Source organism: Ostrea edulis, chromosome 9, assembly GCF_947568905.1.
Source record: "Ostrea edulis chromosome 9, xbOstEdul1.1, whole genome shotgun sequence".
NCBI lineage: Eukaryota > Metazoa > Mollusca > Bivalvia > Ostreida > Ostreidae > Ostrea > Ostrea edulis.
Window position 1 is genome coordinate 24475799 of NC_079172.1, and position 17007 is coordinate 24492805.

At 34.5% G+C, this 17007-nt stretch overlaps 1 protein-coding gene across 6 annotated transcripts; it reads right to left on the bottom strand.

The window, feature by feature from the left end:
- Positions 1–3226: 3226 nt before the first annotated feature.
- On the bottom strand, positions 3227–16526 carry LOC125659263 (UV-stimulated scaffold protein A-like). Of its 6 annotated transcripts, none has more exons than XM_056148950.1 (15): positions 16431–16526; positions 14230–14369; positions 12616–12791; positions 11919–12073; positions 10140–10260; positions 8625–9346; positions 7802–7934; positions 7240–7323; positions 6742–6955; positions 6213–6371; positions 6003–6063; positions 5684–5806; positions 5272–5368; positions 4351–4555; positions 3227–3542 (listed from the first exon to the last, which is right to left on the bottom strand). In XM_056148950.1, exons 2-15 carry the CDS (start codon positions 14364–14366, stop codon positions 3446–3448), a joined length of 2484 nt encoding a protein of 827 aa, XP_056004925.1. In that variant the 5' UTR covers positions 14367–14369; positions 16431–16526; the 3' UTR covers positions 3227–3445. The 6 variants fall into 6 exon arrangements, with proteins under 6 accessions (XP_056004925.1, XP_056004922.1, XP_056004924.1 ...); XM_056148947.1 differs by having other exon boundaries at positions 6213–6374; XM_056148949.1 differs by lacking the exon at positions 16431–16526 and adding an exon at positions 16239–16307 and having other exon boundaries at positions 6213–6374.
- Between the last annotated feature and the right edge of the window lie 481 nt (positions 16527–17007).

Genomic DNA, 17007 nt, shown 5'->3' on the forward strand with positions numbered 1-17007 from the left:
TCTCCACATTGCCTTGAACTTTGTTACCCCACTTCTCAAAATTCTGTACTTTGATTAAGTGCAACTGGCATTTAGCAAAGCCAAGGTTGGAAGTTGGAAATTCATATTCAAAATTATGTGATTGGAATATGCGCGAAAAAATTTATATAGTTTGAATTTGTAAAATAATTGAATAGAGTGGGGGATACATAATACTCTAGTTGCACACACCTTCAAATTAAAATTAACACCACCACCACCCCCCACCACCCTTGAAGATAACTTTAATCATTTGAAGATACAATCAATTTATTTGATACGAACAACAATTCAAGCACAGATCTCTTCAAATAATTATCATTTCTGAATTATTACGCGCATTAATTGATTTGTTGATAACATTAATTATTCCGCTGAATTGGTTGCTCGCTTCCAAAGAATTGATGATATTAGCAGTTGAACGGATGCGCGCTACAATTCAATTTAAGCGAGTAATAATTCAATTAATGCAACAATTAAAAAAAAATGCGCACAATTGCACTCTTTAAAAGAATTGATGCAAACATTAATTCCTAATACAAAAACATTGTAAATAACTGATTGTTTTACGTCTCGTCGAGAATTTTTCACTCATATTGAGACGTCACCAGCTGTAGGTGAAGTACCCCAAATTTACACCTATAGATGCTTAGCGCTCAGGTATGGCACGCCAAATTCACAAAAATGAGCTAAACATAGTTTCACAGTTGATAAACTAGGTTTATCGACTGTAAACTATAATTTACGAACTGTAAACTATAGTTAACGATTCGTTAACTATAGTTTTCATCCGTAAAACTATATTTAACGGTTGTAAACTATAGTTTACAAATGCTAATCCAAGTTTATCTGTCTTTAAATAAACGTTAACAATAGATTTTGCTGATAAATACAGATTCACATTTGTAAACTATAATTTACATTCGTTAACTATATAGTTCACAATTGTTAATCCTAGTTTCACAACTCGTGATACTATATTTATCAGATAAACTATGACTTGTAAACCGTAGTTTGCAATCGTGAAACCATATTTATCAGATAAACTATGTTTTGCAATCGCTAATGATTGTTTTCATTGTTAATTATAGTTTACGCTTGTGAAACATAGATTATCTGTTAACTATGGTTTACAGATGTGAAATATAGATTAACGTCGTTAACTATAGTTTACGGTCCGTAAACTATAGTTTGCAGTCGATAAACCTAGTTTATCAACTGTGAAACTATGTTTAGCTCATTTTTGTGAATTTGGCGTGCCATACTCAGGGCCGTAGCAGTGAGGGTTCTTTAACGTGTCAACTCCTGCCGCGACACGGGACCTACGTTTTTAAGGACATATCCAAAAGACCCCTGATTCTCATTTCTAAATGCCGAGCGTTTAGCGAAAGAGCTTTAACGTCTTATGTTTGACGCGGCCATGGCACGAGCGGGGCTTAAACTCACGACCTCCCGGTTACGAAGCGAATACTCTACCACTGAGTTACCGCGACTGGTTTGTATATAATTAAAGATATATTCAATTGAATTAAAGAGGTCATATAATACCGAGCTCCAAATTAAATTTTGCGAGCAACAAATCCCACCACATTGATGCGCGCATCAATTGAATTGATGAGAGCAATAATTGAATTAATTTTTGCGCACATCAAATCAATTATTCCTCTCATCAATGGAATTGAAGCGCGCATGAATTCAATGAAAGAAAAAGTGAGCAAGCTCACATACCCCACGCTCCTACATTGCTTGACAATACCTCACATAATAAATATTAATGCTATGCATTTCTGCAAGAACATGACATCGACTGGCTCAAAATTCTTAGTTCAAAAGGGGCATAGCTCCCAGAAAAAATAATGAATCAGAATTTCCCTGGGAATATGCACATCTACACAGTGTGTCCTTATTATCTGCAAAGTCTCAAGACATTTCGTTGAGCGGTCTCACAGGAGTTGCACCGACAAAATAGGGACTGATAAAAACATTATACCTTCAGCAGCTTCGTTGCATGGGGTATAATTATTGTGCACAGTAACTGAATTGATTATATCTTAAAATAATTGAAGATTTGACTTTTATGTTAATTTGGCGCTCATTAAATCCCAGATGGGCTATATGGACCAACTTTCGTTAATGTGCATCTTGGAATGGAATTAAGGTGTATTGAATGCCAGATCATGGTGTACATATTGCCATCGTTTACAATTTCTGGTTACGATTTATAATTAAACAATGAAAGTTACTGGCCAAACCATACAACAGGCTTAATTAACACCAGACAAACGCCTTCAGATGTCGATTTTCACCCCATTAGTTTTGGTTTAACTAGCATTTACAGTTGGAGGTGGTGGGATTCTAAAGCAATGTATTTTATTTTCTGTATATAGTTGTCCATTTGACTCATTGTAGTATCATACGATCATTAAAAACAGGGAAAACTAAGAATGGGAAAAAAATTTATTGCCCGTTATAGAAACTTATGAAATAGTTTGTACATCCCCCCCCCCCCCCATTCATTGTTTAAACGCATGTTTGTCACAAATATCTTGCATTCCGTCTGCAAGCTGGGTCTTAATTAATATCTTAAAATTCAATGCAACAAGAGGTACTGTACGTGAGCAATGCTCACTAAGAATACCCCCTGCTTACTCTAATCTCCCAAAGGGTGATGTGAATAGGTATAAATTACCTTTCTTGAGTGTAGAAAGAAAGGGCATGAAAAAACCTTGGGTAGTCTCTTCTCTAGGAGTGCACTTGACCTTTTGACCACGAAATCGATAGGGAACATCTTTGTCCCATATGGTGACTGTAGGTGGAAAGGATAATGCTTTAGAGCCCAGATTCCATTGCATATACAGACGGGCGTACAGCCCAATTCCAGTATACCCCCCACAACTTTGTTGCAGTGGGTATAATAAAACATAAGATTAAATCCCTCTACAACCCTTCCCTATAATTCTCCACGGATTTGCTTATTCAGTGTACACAGAATTGTTTTCCATCATGGAAAATTCTAGATCACATATCGATCTCTTTAACTGACCTTAATAATATTAATACAGTCACAAAGACAAGGAGACCTTTAATTAACTGTATAATAAACTTTGCCGTCTATAAAAAATGCAAAACATTAATACAGAATCTGTTTCGTCTACGCTTTTTTAAACAAATAACAACAGCAAACAATTAACAACAAAAACAAATCATAATCCATAGGCAAATTTATTCATAATCACACATACATGTACATATAATATCATTATATAAATAAATTATCTACATGTACTTACACAAAATAATAAATTATGTTAAAAAAACACTATGATACAATTCTGTGTAAATAATGATGCTTCGTTTAAATTAATGGCACAACGAAAATATTCCATTACTCTAAACAGTCTCTGGACTTCTTGACTTAATTTGAAAATTAACGCAAAGAATAATTAAACTGATTTCCAAATCTGTCCCGTATTCTTTTATATGCTAAATTATCCATCACTTCATTCACTCTTTTCATTGCAGATCTGAAATGTATTTCATTTAGGAAAATTAAATCAAGCTGCCATGACACAATGATCAGAATCTGCCAGTCATTTTAATCAAAAAATTACATGTACCAGTATTGTATATTAAAGAACGACAGGTTCATACTCTGCATAACTTAGCTTTTCAAAGTTAAATCATTAACAAAGATATCACCAGTGATACATATATTTTTTAAAAGTAAAATGATTAACTTTCATGGTAACTTATGTACAGGTAGTTTAATGTTTGTTATTTTCGTGGTATGAACATACCCACTATACTTCCTACGAATTTGAAGGGAAAACTGAATGGAAATAAAGAATGGCAACTCTTTCAACCACAAAATGAAGTATCCCAACAAATACAATTATTTCTCTCAACTCACAAAATTAAGAACCTACGAAAAGTATCACACATCAGCTGTCCATTGCTTTCTTATTGAGAACCAGCCTCATCCTGGTTGTGTTCTTCAAATTTTACTTGCTTATCGAGAACCAGCTTTGTCATGCTTTTCTAATTGTACTTACTTATCGATAACCAGCTTTGTCATGCTCTTCACATTGTACTTACTGAGAACAAGCTTTGTCATGCTCTTCACATTGTACTTACTGAGAACCAGTTTTGTCATGCTTTTCACATTGTACTTACTGAGAACCAGTTTTATCATGCTTTTCACATGGTACTTACTGAGAACCAGTTTTATCATGCTTTTCACATGGTACTTACTAAGAACCAGTTTTATGCTTTTCACACTGTACTTACTGAGAACCAGCTTTGTCATGTTTATGTTTTTCTAATTGTACTTACTTATTGAGAACCCTTTTCTCCAGCCTTGTTCTGGTCGTGTTCTTTACGATGTTAATATCCGTTAGGTTGGGATACTTGGGTTCTTTCTTCTTCCTTCCTTTTCCCTTCCCTTTTCCTTTTCCTTTCCCCGTTTTAGAACCTAGATCCACTCCGATAGCAGCTTCAATATCTGCTTGTAGTTCTGGATCCTCCCAATCACGTCCCTCTATAATTTGAAATACAAGATTATAATATGAGCCGTTCCTAGCAATAAAAGGCCCTTACCTTTTCCAACGTTTTTCAAAAAATGTCGTAATGAAAAACGTAACTTAATTTTTTGCATACTTGTAAAGAAAAAGGTCATGATTACCAATCACGAGTTGGTTGTCATCGTTGATTGACTGTAATATTTTAACGACAATCAACATTGCTCTAATATTTTGAGGAATGTCCTCTATAGTTCACACTTTAGCACTAATATACTTAAGGGCCCTTTTTTGCTAGGGACGGCTCAATTATGATATGTGTCCTAAAATATCTCTCAACAATTTATGATTGATAATGATTATTAGGATAATTCAGAGAATTATCAAGAGTCTGCTGTACAAATGCAATACTGTAAATGTTGAAATTTACACTAGGAATAATTAAACCAAAATACATGTACACGTTAAAGACTTTTTGACATACATGTAAATAACCCTCACACATCAATTTCTTCATGATGTATTTGTCTTGTTATTGACATCACAGAAATAAAGTCCACAAATACATTTTCTATAATTCTGCATAATTAATGATATGCAAAAATTTCCACCTTAACAGAATATTGTTTTGATATTTTACAAAGAGTCCTATAAACCAAAGGAAATGAAAAAGCTATGTAAGAAATTCAATACCAGTGTTGAAATGACAGTTATACATGTAATTTCCGACCCTCACCCTCTGACTGTCCCTGAGTACTAGTAGAGGGAGTATCTGGTTCTCCTGCAGGAACACCATATTCATCTCTGGCAACAATTTTCCCATGGAAAGGACACTGTTAAATTACAGAAAACTTGTTATTTCTTTGCAAGAATTCTGTTTATTACCACAAGTGAAGTCAGATTAGTGATTTCATCATTATAACCCTTCATAATGAAAACTGTGACTTACAAGTACTTTGTAGGTCAAAGTACAAAGCTTGAAACTTCAATGAAAATCTTTTTTCAACAAATCTTAAAGCTTGAGGGAAATCACTACAATTATGAATTGTTTTTGGAGAATCAATATGTTTTATCAGCAGTTTGTACTTTTATCTTACGATCAAAATGTCAAAATATCCATACAAAAAATTGCATTGTGATTTTCTCACTTTGACTCTGTCCATTCTTTCACACAAACTGCCATTAGACAGTGGAGCCCTGCACTTCCATTTGACAGGTTGAAATGTCCCCACAAAAGGTATGGTCCTCTTTGTTAGATCACCAATGCTGTTCTGAAATTAAGAAGAAACAAATATAAAATGGTTCCTTTGAATCATGATATCTCTATCTGATTTTTCAGTTTCACACATTTTAATAGTGTTTAGAATTTTTCATAACACATGCATTAGATCTAAATATTCACAACTTCCTTTCAGGGAGTGTTCACAAAAAATAACTAAAGCATATTACATGTACATTACTACTCACAGAATCATTTTTGCAGTTTTCAACATCTGATGGAGACCAGAATCGGTGGAGAGAATCATACCTAAGATTATATAGGAACAGAAAGAGGAATTTTAAACACACAACTAATTTCTTTGATTGTATAACTTGTTTGTGTGTGTGTCTGTGTGTATGTGCATCTGGTTTTTTCCTTCTCAATTTTACAAGCATATGATGACAAGACTAACATACTTTACGATCTCTGGAACTTTAATATCATTTGGATTCTCCCAGTGTTCCAAATCAACTCCATAGGAAACCACAGGTGCATTGCTGAGCAGTTTCTCTTTACGACTTGTGCTGCCATCTGTGTGTTTAGTTGTACAGCTTTCACTTGTGGTCATAGAGGTGCTACTTAAATAAGGCATATATGTACACTATTAAATCATAAACAGATCCTCTGTGCCATTATTTTATTAAATGCACCAAAATGGCTCATGATATCCATTTATTATGTGCCATTTTCAAAGTTTGTGTGTAAATGGCGCAACCACGCATCCCAGAGTGATCCCGGCAAAACTTGTACAAACTAAGTGTGATATATAAAAGTTATCATGTCATCATCAATAAACCACACTTACTACAACAAAGAACATTCTCAAAAACACAATTAATGAATATTCCCATCAAAATTCCTACTAACAAGCCATTGTTTACTCTGCTTTTTAAAAAATTCTCATCTCTAATGAAAACACCTTGAATCACACTATTTTTTAATCACCTTTCATTCTCAGCCTCATCTTTGATTCTCTTCAGATTAGCTATCATTGTGGTAGGATCTTTCTCGTCGTGTTCCAGTAATTCATTCCGAATGCTCCAGGAAGCCTTTACAAATGCTCGCTTGGTCCCCGCCCCTGAAGTACTGGGTTTGTCTGCTGCACTGCTGACTGTGGCAGTAGGTTTCGTGGAGGAGGTGGATTTTTTGCAAACAGTAGCTGAACAAAAAAGTCCTACATCAGAATCATCATGCAAACACTAGAAATTACAAATACTGTAAAACACATCATGAAGAAATTGTTATATACATGTAGTTACAAGTGCATTCTATTTCATGAAAATGTTTTCAGAATTTGAACCTCAAACAAGTGAATTGAACATATTTCATTGCCATTAAAACATCAAAAGGATTAGGCACGAGTTCAAAGACTTAGATAGCCTTCCCCCGAACAAGTATTGATATCTTATGATTATCCACGTAGAGTAATTCTACACCACATACCCAGCTCTTTTGTGAGATGGTCTGGAACATCTGCCTCAAAACCCTCCTTCTCTGGCACGTCTTCAAATTCATCATCACTATCATCTAAATAGATATACAATAATAACAAATCAACATCTTCATCATCTTTGTCTACAGGAATTTTTTTAAGGTCTGTAGGGGGCTGAAATAAGGCCCCCATTCTCAATGATTAAAAGCAGGTATTTTTCCCAATTTTTGCTTTGAAATCCCCAAACAATGAAAACAAATCAAGCAGGGTGGCCAAATTGTTCATAAATCTTCAAAGGCCCACAGATTACAATTTTTGCTTCAAAATTCTTAAGTAAACCTAATTTTTTGGCCTCTGCATATTTGAATGAGGTAAGCTTTGACCAAATTGAAATTCATCAGGAGCCAAATTATACCTTAATGTACTCTGAATTGGGTTTTTCCCTATTTCTTTGTATGAAACGTTTTTCCCAATTTTAAGCAAATGTCACTATTTTTCCCAATGGAAAGGCCCTGGCCCTTGATATCACGACCTTAAAAAAACAGCAATCAGTAGAAATTGTTTATTTCATACCATCGTGTTTTGTGTGTTCCTCTCGTGGTACCACTTTCAGGTCATAGAATTTATTCTTAATCCGCTGTAGTTGAGATTTGATGTCAATCACATGTTTCACATCTTCTTGTTTTCCTCCATGTTTTGAAAGTACCTAAATCAGGGTAAAAAGAAATTATTTTGGTTATCGTGAAAATGGAAATTCAAAATTGTGTGGAAATGCACACAAATTGATGCTTTTGAAAATGATGCCCAAAACAAAGCAGTACACCTTTATTCAGTTAATCCTATGTATTTTACATACTGGTAACATCTGCATTTATATAACTGGATCTTGCAGACTACAATAAGCTGTTTGTAGCGATGTATATGTATATCACTTGTTATTCATGGTATTCCTTTAAAATACTTGACACTAATTAAGCCTGCCACTTTGGACTGATGTTGAATACAGTACATCAGTCAGTGACTAATGATGTTGAATACAGTACATCAGTCAGTGACTAATGGGTAATCTATCATTGCTTTGCCAGTGAGTTACACTTGACTGGTGATTAGTACTATACTGATGTACTCAGTCACACTTGACTGGTGATTATTACTACTGATGTATTACTTACCTGGAGCCAGCGAGCTACTCTGGGTTGGTGTTTAGTACTACTGATGTATTACTTACCTGGAGCCAGCGGGCTACTCTGGGTTGGTGTTTAGTACTACTGATGTATTACTTACCTGGAGCCAGCGGGCTACTCTGGGTTGGTGTTTAGTACTACTGATGTATTACTTACCTGGAGCCAGCGAGCTACTCTGGGTTGGTGTTTAGTACTACTGATGTATTACTTACCTGGAGCCAGCGAGCTACTCTGGGTTGGTGTTTCGTACTAATCAGTCGGTAGTGATCCTTGAGTGTAGTTAAGACAGGCAGATTGTCCTCGTTCTCCTCCAGCTGTACCGGTCCCTGTTGTAGGTCTATAGCTATGCTGTACTGATGGTTTCTCAGCCCATGTTCCTGTACAAACCCTCCAACATCCTCCATGTCATCATCAGATGAATCCTCGGACTCACTTTCAGTATTTTCTTTTTCACTCTCCTCTTTATCTTCAGAATTAATCCCACTCCTGGAGAAACTTGTTGAATCCTTGAGAGTATTTTCTCTATTTCCTGGTTTAATTTCTGTTTTTACTTCAGATCTTTCACTGCGTTCAGTCACTATCTCTTTTGATGATTCATCTGTTATTGTACATTTAACATTTGCTTTGTTCAGTGGACTCCTGCTTACATCTCCGGATTCATTCTCCGAATCATTTCCATTTCTCTTACACTGTTCACAACTGGCTATTGAAGTTGATGGATGATTTTGTCCTGAATCTTGATTTTCACAATTTACACATTTCTGAGTTCCTGTTTCAGATATTTGCTGGTTCTGATCTTTGGTTGAACATTTGCTGGGGCCTTCAGCAGTTTCACTGCACTCAACACCAAGGAAGAAGTCTTCTGGAGTAGGAAGTACTATTGAGAAACAGTTTTCTACCTCTGTAAGGCAGCTCCTGATGTCGGGCTCTATCTCTGCAATAATCACAAAAATTCTATGTTAAAGAAGATATGCATACATATTCTTTGTTTATAATGTTTACTGATGAATGCTAACGAAACAGTCCTTAGGAGAAATGTAGACAATCTTGTGTTATGATTGCAGATATTTCTCATTTGTGAACAAATATTTGTTTACAGTAGAATAAAGTAAGAGTCAAGCAAAAGCCCCTCATCAAATCAGTATCTGAATGATTCTATAGTTAAAAATGCAAATTCACTTTCCAACATCTTTAAACTTCTTTAAAAACACAAATAAACATCAAATTTAAAGTGGGACATATAATTATGTAACATTAACATAGCAAACTGAAAAGTCCAACTATAGCTATAACCCAATATATGTTCACAAAATAATAAGCCTAGGAGGATATTATCGGATGATAACCCCTGAGGTCACGAGATTTCCAACAATATCTCGAAATCGGGAGGGATATTATTCAGCAATTCTGTACAGCCATTACACATGATGTAAAGATATAAATTCTCAAATAAAAAAAAAAAATAATAATACTAAACTCTCAAATAAAACAGAAACTTTCATATGAAACACAATAATAAATTCTCAAATAAAATGAATATTTAAAAAATCTCAAATAAAACAAAAATAATAAAATGTAAACTAAATCAAACATTATTAAATCTCCAATAGAACAAAAATGATAAACTCTCAAATAAAGCCCTTGGTCTAGCAATGGCTTTTTGAAGTCAAGAGGTTTGCTGGAAATTTAAAACAGGTGAACCATAGTAGATAAATATTATTTGTTACCTTCGATTTCCTTGAGAACTTTATTTACTCTGTCCCGATCGATTCTCTGTTGTCTTTCTGCTCTCTCCCTCTCTCGCCTTTGCTCTGCTTCGCTCCTGGCTCTGATGCCATTAAAATCAACCTGCACAAAAATGATCTAAGTTGCTTTATATCATTAAAATCAACCTGCAATGAAATTATCTAAGTTGCCTTAAATCATCAAAATCAACCTGTGATACAATTATCTAAGTTGCCTTATATCGTTAAAATCTAGCTGCGATACAATTATCTAAGTTGCCTTATATCGTTAGAATCAACCTGTGATAAAATTATATAAGTTGCCTTATATCATTAAAATCAACTTGTGATAAAATTATATAAATTGCCTTATATCATTAAAATCAACCTGTGATAAAATTATCTAAGTTGCCTTATATCATTAAAATCAACCTGTGATAAAATTATATAAGTTGCCTTAGGCCACACCAATTTGTAAAATAGTTCTTCGGATTTTCAAACAAAAAAAGTGAGGCGAGAGGGCGAAATTATTTTACAAATATTATTTTTAATTTTGGAGATAAAAATAATGAGGCGAGCGAATACAAGAAATATAAATATTTTTAATTGAATTAAGTGTGATTTTAAAAAGCGGGCGCCTAAAAATAAAGATCTAAAATCATCAGATATCATTTGTTTACCACATAAACTTAATATTTTTCAACTTTGTTGATATAGTTTACGTCAATAAATAAGAAGTATTTCAGGTTTCAAAGACTTATTTTTTTTATACCTAATACATGTACTTTGCAACATTAACTGAGAAGGTCTTTTTGAAGAATTTTTTTAAAGTTTCATTTCTACAAACTTTCGATTCAGAGATATGCATATTGCTAGGGACACATCCAGTTTTGACATTCATTGCAAATGCAATATCCATTGCATCGCTTTGAGCATTTTCTTGAATTTTGATATGACATCACCAAACCTTTTGTGAATTTGTCGTTAACTGTTGGTCCAGTTTAAAATAGTCATCGATCAGTACCCCTTGCTTGTTGTAAGAGGAGAATAAATGGGACGGTCCTTCAGATAGGACTACGAAAACTGAGATCCTTGTCACAGCAGGTGTGGCACGATAAAGATCCCTCAGTGCCATAAGCGCTGAGCATAGGCCTAAATTTTGCAGCCCTTCACCGACAATGGTAACGTCTTCATGTAAGTGAAATATTCTCAAGAGAGACTTCAGTCAATATATAGGCTAATCAAACAATCAATCATACGCTATCAATGTTCTCTACATAGTGGCATCGAATAGCGCTTCAAAAGTTTCATCGGCTTCCAGTTCGATTCCAGCATAAGGAACAACTTCCAATCCAGTGTTATGAAGTATCGTACATATTAAGATTGACATCATGAATAACTTAACCGTATTACACTGTTACGAAATTTCTCGAGAGCCCGCGGTTCTGTCATTTGTCAGCATATACATCAAGGTTATTTGTGCGCTTGTTGTAAAAACTAAAAAAAATATTTACGGATATTTTTGAACACGCGGGCGGATATTATTTTTTGATAATATTATAATTTGGATTTGTTACAAATAGAAGCGGCGAATCCGACGAACTAGATTACAAATTGGCATGGCCTTATATCGTTAAATGCAGAATTATCATTAGCTTTGTGTGTGGGGATCATATCACTGACTCTGAACTGTTAACAGCACTCACAGCAAAATCTTCAAATCATACTGTATGAAACTCTTGACTGATTACTGGAAACAATATTCATTTCTCTTTAACATACCTTTTTGCACTTCTGCAGAAAGTTAAATCCAAGGGACAATTTTTTGTAAGCCTCTCCGAACTTGTCATTCCATTGTTGAATGGCTCTGAGAGCAGAGGCTTTCAGTGTGCTAGCTGCAGCTTTCGGTGGTGGCAGTGGCTGATCAAAATCTACTTCTGATAATATAATAACAGTTACTCACTGTTCATAAATGTTGCTAATAGAATGGGTGTGCTTTTTCATCTGAACAATTTTAAAATAAACTAATTTACCACTGAATTTAAAAGTATATTGTTTAGCATAAAAATAAAAGTAATTTCATGTCTTTTATAATACATAAAAATCAATACAGCATAATCCTAATAAAACATTACATTAAGGAGAAATAAAACAACGGTGAAAATTGATATGGATGAAAAGTGGAGGATATGTACAATAATATTTTGAAATAGAAAATGTTAGAATTTATGTTATTTAATCAAAAAATGCAATTTTAGCAGAAACAAAATTGTAACACCCCTGCTGGACTGAAACCCGCAATCTACAGATCAATAATCAACACATCAACAGACCAAGCTACCCACCTAGGCAATCAAATTTAATAGGACTATGCAAATATTGCTGATATTCATATTTTCATTCATGTTTAAAAGTAATGGGTATGTAATATACATTATAGGTACTACCTATAACTATGAGAAATAGCAGTTTGGCATACCAACAGTCAGTTCCAGAAAAGTTTGCAAGTCAGACAACAGCAGGTCCCTAAACATATGTGATCGATTGAAGAGCTCATCAATCATTTGGAATGCAGACAGTCTGATTTCTGAGTGTTCCTTCTGTAACTGGATTACCAGCATGTGATACGCCTCCTTGACATACATATCAGACTTCCTGTAAAACGAAATAAAATTTTTATGTATTGTAATGCACTTCAGTTTCAAATCACGTGTCAAAGTATAGAAATGCGGACTGACTCGGTCTTTCTAATTATAAACATAAAAAAACTCGGATTGACCTGTACTTTCTAATAATAGATTAGGGAAATTTTGCTACGTGCAACAATGAATGTGATTCGTTGATGTATGTCATTCCAACCAATCAAGTTCTCTTTCCAGTTCACGCCATTACCTACTTCTAAACAATAGGGAAGTGAAGCCTGCAGAAGTAAAAGGTCATTCATTATAAAGAGCGTTTGTTATAATCATGTTTTACAATATTCATCTTTGTTTTTCTTTAAAAAAATTTCCTTACACTGCCATCCTAAAAGGGTTTCCTGTTTATATCAAAAACCATTTTTAGGATGCACACCTCCACACTAACAGCATCTATACAAACAAATTACTCCCAATTACATTCCATATTCCCCATCAAAAGAAATTATTTCATTTAATACTGTGTCATATCAATAAAATATCATACAGAGAAGAAAAGAAATTGACTGCTTTAAGATACGATGTCTAATTTCTGTTTACAATGGATTAAAGTGCACCGTTACGGCACATGATACACCCGTCAAATCTTTATCGATCATAATCATAAACACATGAGAGTGCATGGGACAAAGTCATGCTGACCTTCACTATTCCCTATGCAGACTTTGTCGTACAATACTGCATATATCTATATCATTAATGTTAGCACAAAATAAGTATTCATTTTAATTGTTATGTAGCTACATTTTATGAAAAATTGTGTATTTCATGATGTAATAAATATTGAATAGGGTTACTACATGTAGGAATTACCTCCCTTAAAACATCATTATTAAAAGTTTTAATGACCTGATTATAAGCTGCTATTTACATTTCCCTACAGATGCACATATTGACAAAGTTTGTTGATTCTAGGATGGGATCTACATGAGCCCAAAAAAGGGGTTATGCCATATATGGCCATTTCATCTTAATAATAGGTCATGGTGACCTTGATTTAGAGAGTGACACACCTTCCTAAGATGCATTAACTGACCATACAAATTTGATGAATCTAGACCAGTCAATTGTCCAGTTATGAGTTGGACAGGATTTTGCCATATTTGGCCATATCATGTTAATCAAAGGTCAAAGTGACCTAACTTAAAGTGTGACACACCCTCTAACCACAATGTATCAGCTGACAAAGTTTGATGATTTTAAGTCTCATAGTATTGAAATTATGAGCGGGACATACACGATTTCCACACCATAACATTTCCTGTCTTTAATAGGCATATAACAAACTAAAGATGCAAACTTCCAACACTGTTAGCCAGGTGTTCAATGTCCATTTTAGTTTGTGGGAATAATCTGGACACTAAACCCATTGCTTGTGATAATGATCAATTACTAACTTGCAGATATTTTTAAACTTTTTCATGGTGTCTGCATTAAGTAATGGCTTTCCACTTGTTGTCAGCTGTTCTACGTATTGCTGCATTTCTTCCCTCAGTTTGTGGTCCAAGCATTCTGTCTCTGATGACTCGGCCATGATCTACAATTTCACAAGTATAAAAATAATCTACAATGGTCTGCAATTATAATTCCAGATTCATGTATTTTACATAGTGGTGTAATATGTAACTTTCAAACATGATATTGGGGGGGTGGGGGTGGGGGGGGGGTGCACCATGCATCCACTGTGCACCTCTCTTACATATAAATTTATGTTATGTATCACTGTAGGGATAAAACAATACACTGACCTCATGATACCTATAATGATATTCAGATCACCTTTAAAAAAATTGTCTATTTGCCCTCTCCTGACCAACTGACAGAAAAAAAAGACTGACCGAAAACCTGTTTTAGCCTCCGAGAAACGATAATTTTTTTCAACATTCCATCTTCTCATCAAATCAACACCAGTTTTAATTTTGAGAATATAAGGAAAACTGTCATGTGATCAACACTTAAATTTACATTTAAAATGTTTACTCCACATAGAATTAGCACAAGCTTGTCAAAAAATACAACCCTGTGATGTCTGAATTTGTCATCACTCATTATTTTTTGGTGATTGTTATGAAAATAATCAATTATCAAGAAGCATGTGCGAAATGCTGCAAACAAATTGATATTGAAGATGGAATTAGAGGAAAGCATCCATTTCTGTATTTTATTTCTGTATCGTATGTCCACACACAATGTTTATGAATTATATACATCACTGATCTCCTATGTAAATTTCATACTGAATTAACTTTATATTTGCTTCCTTCTTCCATCTTTTTCGTGCCAATCAGTCAATTTAGACTTTGGACCTCATTTGTCTGACATTTGTTTCCACGTCATTAACTGTTTGTGCATGCACAGAACTTCTTTTCCGAGCATTAGACATAAGGTCACTTGCATACTGTGTTTATGTCATACAAAGAAAGGTTTAATATGTCATACATAGAAAGAAATTATTTTCATTCTAAACAACTATGTTTCAAGGAGTGAAACTTTGTTATTTCATCATCAATGTATTTTTATGATTGAGTAAAAGAGTGTAGACTTAAATTTACAATTACAAAAAATTTCTGCTGATTACAGCTCATGTTGCTTCAAAGTATTGTGACCACACCATGGCTAATTCACCACAATATACCATCTCACAGTTCATCGTAGCACTAGCTCTTAATGTAATCGTTTGACTTATGTTTTTGTAAACACCTGTCAACCTAAATCAGGTCAAATTTGGGTTGGGTCAGTAGAAAAACTGGATGGACAGAGGACCAATTAAAAAATAAACACCAGCAGCCATTTTCCCTTCTCACTGCTTCCAATAACATATTTTAAAATTAGAAGAATTTAAGACCTCCTAAATTAGCATAAAAAGAAAGTCTTCCCCTGATAATAAGATATGCTTTGCTAATTTGTGTCATTATCTACAATGTTGATTTCACCCCAGCACTGACAGAAATGTTACATGTCATGTAAAGATAAACTGCACGAAAGTGCACAAGCACAGAAAATATTCATTTACACCTTTTCAGCAATAAAAGCAACAAATGTAGAAAATATTTATCTACACTTGTTCAGTGGTTACATGACTTTATCATAGAATTTCTAGATATCCAATTATTAATTAGTTACAGTAGACCAATCATCGATTATGAAATTCTCAGTCAGATTCCCATCACTATGCATTATATTGATCATACTCACGAAAAATCCTGGTTTGGGCCTGTAACTAGTTATTAAATAGCTCCTTAGAGCTAATGTTGTATTATTATGTCATATTCGACTTTAAATAAAGATTATTTGATTTGATTCGGTGCATCAACAAGAGGTATTGATATTTTTTCTCTCTCTCACTTTCCTGAGATGAATAACTGAGTGTATGTAGAGGAGTTGGTTGGGCAAAAATTTCAAGCACCTGCTTGGGTAAACAAACTTCCGTGTCTAGCTGGATAGCTAAGTGTTTTTTGCTCTAGGCTGGATAATCTGATAATGTTGTAGAAAAATGCTTTTCAAAGTTGCGAATAGTAAATATTCCACAAGTTCGTTTTAATATAGTAACCCAAAATATATAGCAGAATCTAAGACTGGATGGTAAACCTATTATTACCGTTTTTTTGGGGGACTCTCTAAGTCATCGATGTCATGACAGTTGTGCAACTATTCCATCTTGTAAATCAATTAGGAACTTGACTCTCGTCTTTAAATTAGAAAACCGGAGACGGTGTATGAAGATAGTTCCGAATTAGTGGCGGATTTTTAGGGTTGATGCCCGAAGGGGGATGTCATGGGAGGGGTTTAACCTCGCATAGGGGTGGGGGGGTGGTGGTCTTTGATTTAAAATGGGGCATTTTAATGCATTTTCGACTGAAATTCATGGTCCTCCCCCGAATTTTTTTTTTTTAAAGAATGATTTAAAATGGGACATTTTAATGCATTTTGACTGAAATTCTTGTTCCTTCTTCCTTTCATTTATAGTCACCACATTCTTTGTAGGTTTTGGGTATGGTTAAAAAAAAAAGGAGGGGGGGGGGGGGGGGTCGGAGCGAGGGGGATCAACCACAGGTGCTTGTGGACAGGACTTCCGGTACCCCCTTCTTTTATTTTTAAATGTTCAATTCCTTGGGTATTTCGGACGTATTTTGGATAAAATATGTAACTTCAGAGTTTATCTATTTCAATGGAAT

Excerpts from the sequence above, each read along its gene's own strand:
- LOC125659263 (XM_056148947.1), bottom strand. The coding sequence starts at position 14,366 with ATGGCCGAGTCATCAGAGACAGAATGCTTGGACCACAAACTGAGGGAA. Across the intron at positions 5,369-5,683 it reads AAAGAATGGACAGAGTCAAA|TGTCCTTTCCATGGGAAAAT; the intron begins GTGAGAAAATCA and ends GTAATTTAACAG. Across the intron at positions 3,543-4,350 it reads GAGAAAAGGGTTCTCAATAA|ATCTGCAATGAAAAGAGTGA; the intron begins GTAAGTACAATT and ends AATACATTTCAG.